The sequence below is a fragment of the Lycium ferocissimum genome, chromosome 4 (genome assembly GCF_029784015.1).
Source record: "Lycium ferocissimum isolate CSIRO_LF1 chromosome 4, AGI_CSIRO_Lferr_CH_V1, whole genome shotgun sequence".
NCBI lineage: Eukaryota > Viridiplantae > Streptophyta > Magnoliopsida > Solanales > Solanaceae > Lycium > Lycium ferocissimum.
The window spans coordinates 18018791-18021324 of record NC_081345.1 but is presented as its reverse complement, the minus strand read 5'-3'; the positions used below and the strand labels follow the sequence as shown (position 1 = coordinate 18021324).

The 2534-nt window shown below is 41.2% G+C and overlaps 1 protein-coding gene across 1 annotated transcript; it reads right to left on the bottom strand.

Annotated features, from left to right (window-relative positions):
* Positions 1-230: 230 nt before the first annotated feature.
* On the bottom strand, positions 231-1603 carry LOC132053792 (uncharacterized). Its single transcript, XM_059445896.1, has 2 exons — positions 1109-1603; positions 231-890 (listed from the first exon to the last, which is right to left on the bottom strand). The coding sequence occupies exons 1-2, from the start codon at positions 1601-1603 to the stop codon at positions 231-233; spliced, it is 1155 nt and encodes a 384-aa protein (XP_059301879.1).
* Positions 1604-2534: the final 931 nt, after the last annotated feature.

Here is a 2534-nt window from a genome sequence, read left to right as displayed (position 1 = left end):
AGAGCTAGCCATTTATCCAGTTCCTCTCTAGCCTTCTTTTCCTCTAAAGCCAACACTGGATCTTGTACATTTGTCATTAGAGCCTGGATATTCTGAAGTTGTGTTCTAGCCAGATTAATCCTATTATCTATGCTTCAAAAGCTAGACTCCCTCAGTTTCTTCAATGGTTCCTTACATAGCTTAAGTTTCTATCATACCTTATACATACCAGATCCCTGCACATCCTGGTTCTAACAATTTTCCACTAATTGTAAGAACTGGTCATTTTCAGCTAGTACATTAAGAAACCTGAATGGTTTGCTTCTTGTTTCTGTAGTTACTACACGCTCCATATGAATTGGAGAGTGATCTGAAAAGTGGTTCTCCAAGAATTTTGCTGTGATAATACCACGTTGAATCATCCATTCAGGATTACATAATGCTCTGTTAATCTTACTCCATATATGTCTATTGGTCCAAGTTAGGAATCTTCCAGTTGATTTCATATCTGTAAGTTTTAAATTGTGACAAACATCTCTGAAATCTTGTACCTTCTGATCAGCAACTGGTTGACCTCCCACTCTATCTTCATAGTTCAAAGGGGAATTAAAGTCCCCACACATACACCGAGGAAAGGTAACGATACGAACAGACCGCACTAACCCATCCCATAATGCTTTCCTCTCATTGCTATCATTGCTACCATACACCACAGTTAGTGCACAATGAAACTGAGAAAGTCTATCCTTGATCTGGCAATGAATATATTGAGCATGAACTTCTTGGACTGTTACAGAGACATCTTCCCCCCTCCACAGCAGCCATATCCTTTCATTTGGAGCCTGGGAGTAGTTATTAGCATGTTTCCAGCCTCTAGCTATTACTGCTACACTACTTGCAAATTTTGGTTCCTTCACTTTTGTTTCTACCAACCAGCAAAACTTATTTTATGTTTCCTCAAGTAGTTCCCCATTTCCCTCTGTTTGAAGGGCTTATTAATGCCCCATTACATTCCAAATGTTCCAAATCATATACAGGTAGTAGTGGCACCCCCATCTGGAGGCTTACTCGCTATACCCCCTCCCAACTATCCCAATACCAATGGAGAAAATGAATTGTGAGTGCTTACCATTCTTGTCATAGCAAAGGAAATTGGTTTCCCATGCTGTACCACTGCAGCATATGACATACTAGATGTAATATTAGTAGTCTTAGGAGTGGCATTAGTACCAGGTTCCCTTGAAAGGATTGTCACTTGCTTGTTTGCTGGTTCATTCTTCTCTTTTCCCTTTTGCTGATGAGTCTGGTTCTGTTTATGCTGCTTAGCTTTCCCTATATCAACATTAGCAGGCTCCTTGGTGGTCTGCTGCTTTCCAATCCACTGTAAATTTGTATTTACATTTCCCTTATATCCTCCTCTAACTTGTGGAACCTGCTTTTTGGTATGTGCCTCCTCCTGAGGTTTCTTTGGTGGTGCTTTAGGCTCAGGTTTGCATTCATGGCCAAATGATAGGCATGATTTGCAAAATAGAGGTCTCCAATCATAGCTCACATACTGGGTGAAAAGCTTCCCTTCCGGATCCACTACTTCGAATTCTATGGGTAATTCCTTTGTCACATCCATTTCCACCAACACTCGAGCATAAGTCACCCTATTTTATTTCTTAGTACATTCATCTACAAATATAGGTCTTCCCAATCGGCTAGCAATCTTACTAAGTGTAGTTGCATTCCAACAATTTAAAGGGAGGTTAGGCAACCTTACCCATAGAGGCATGAGTCGTGGGAATTCCTCTTGAAAGTCAAAATTGGGAGTCCATTTGTCACGACCCAACCAGTGGGCCATGACGGGTGCCCGGAGCTGACTACCGAGCACCACTATTCAGGCTAACCATCATACCTAACCTGTACACACATACTCCCCAAGGCAACACATATCTGCAAACATAAGCCCTCACAGCTGCAAAAATGATAGACCAAATATACACTGATGTATTCATGAGACAACTACTACCCACGCATATGTATCTACGAGCCTCTATTGGAGTATTGAGACATAACGAAAGGACAGGACCCCGTCATGACCAATATAACCACAAAGAATGCATTAATAAGCTGCACCTCCGGAGTAGTGGGGTGCTCCTGTGTAAGCTGGTATAACTCGTAAGGATCTGGGCCGCCTCCCTGTCCACCTGTGGGCATGAACACATCGTCCATAAAAAAATACGAACAATGTACTGAGTATGTAAGGCATACACGATAACATGATAAAGGGATGCAACAATATGAGATAAAGGGATAATATGTAACTGATTGCCTCTTAATGCGGAGTCATGCATGCTAACTTGTATAATAAATAACATCATATCATATAAGCGTATATATATATATATATATATATATATATATATATATATATATATATATATATATATATAAACTCGCCCGACCATATAGGTAATGGTGTGTGATCATCATTAGGCCGCGTACGGGCCTCCCACGTCCGGTAAACGCCATGCCCCCACTAGGGTCTTTCCCCCGCTATCTGGGAAGGG

Bases quoted from the DNA above. Each gene is read 5' to 3' on its own strand.
- LOC132053792 (XM_059445896.1), bottom strand. From the start codon at position 1,603: ATGGATGTGACAAAGGAATTACCCATAGAATTCGAAGTAGTGGATCCG. The intron at 891-1,108 runs GTAAGCACTCAC...ACAAAAGTGAAG, and splicing joins CCTTTGCTATGACAAGAATG to GAACCAAAATTTGCAAGTAG.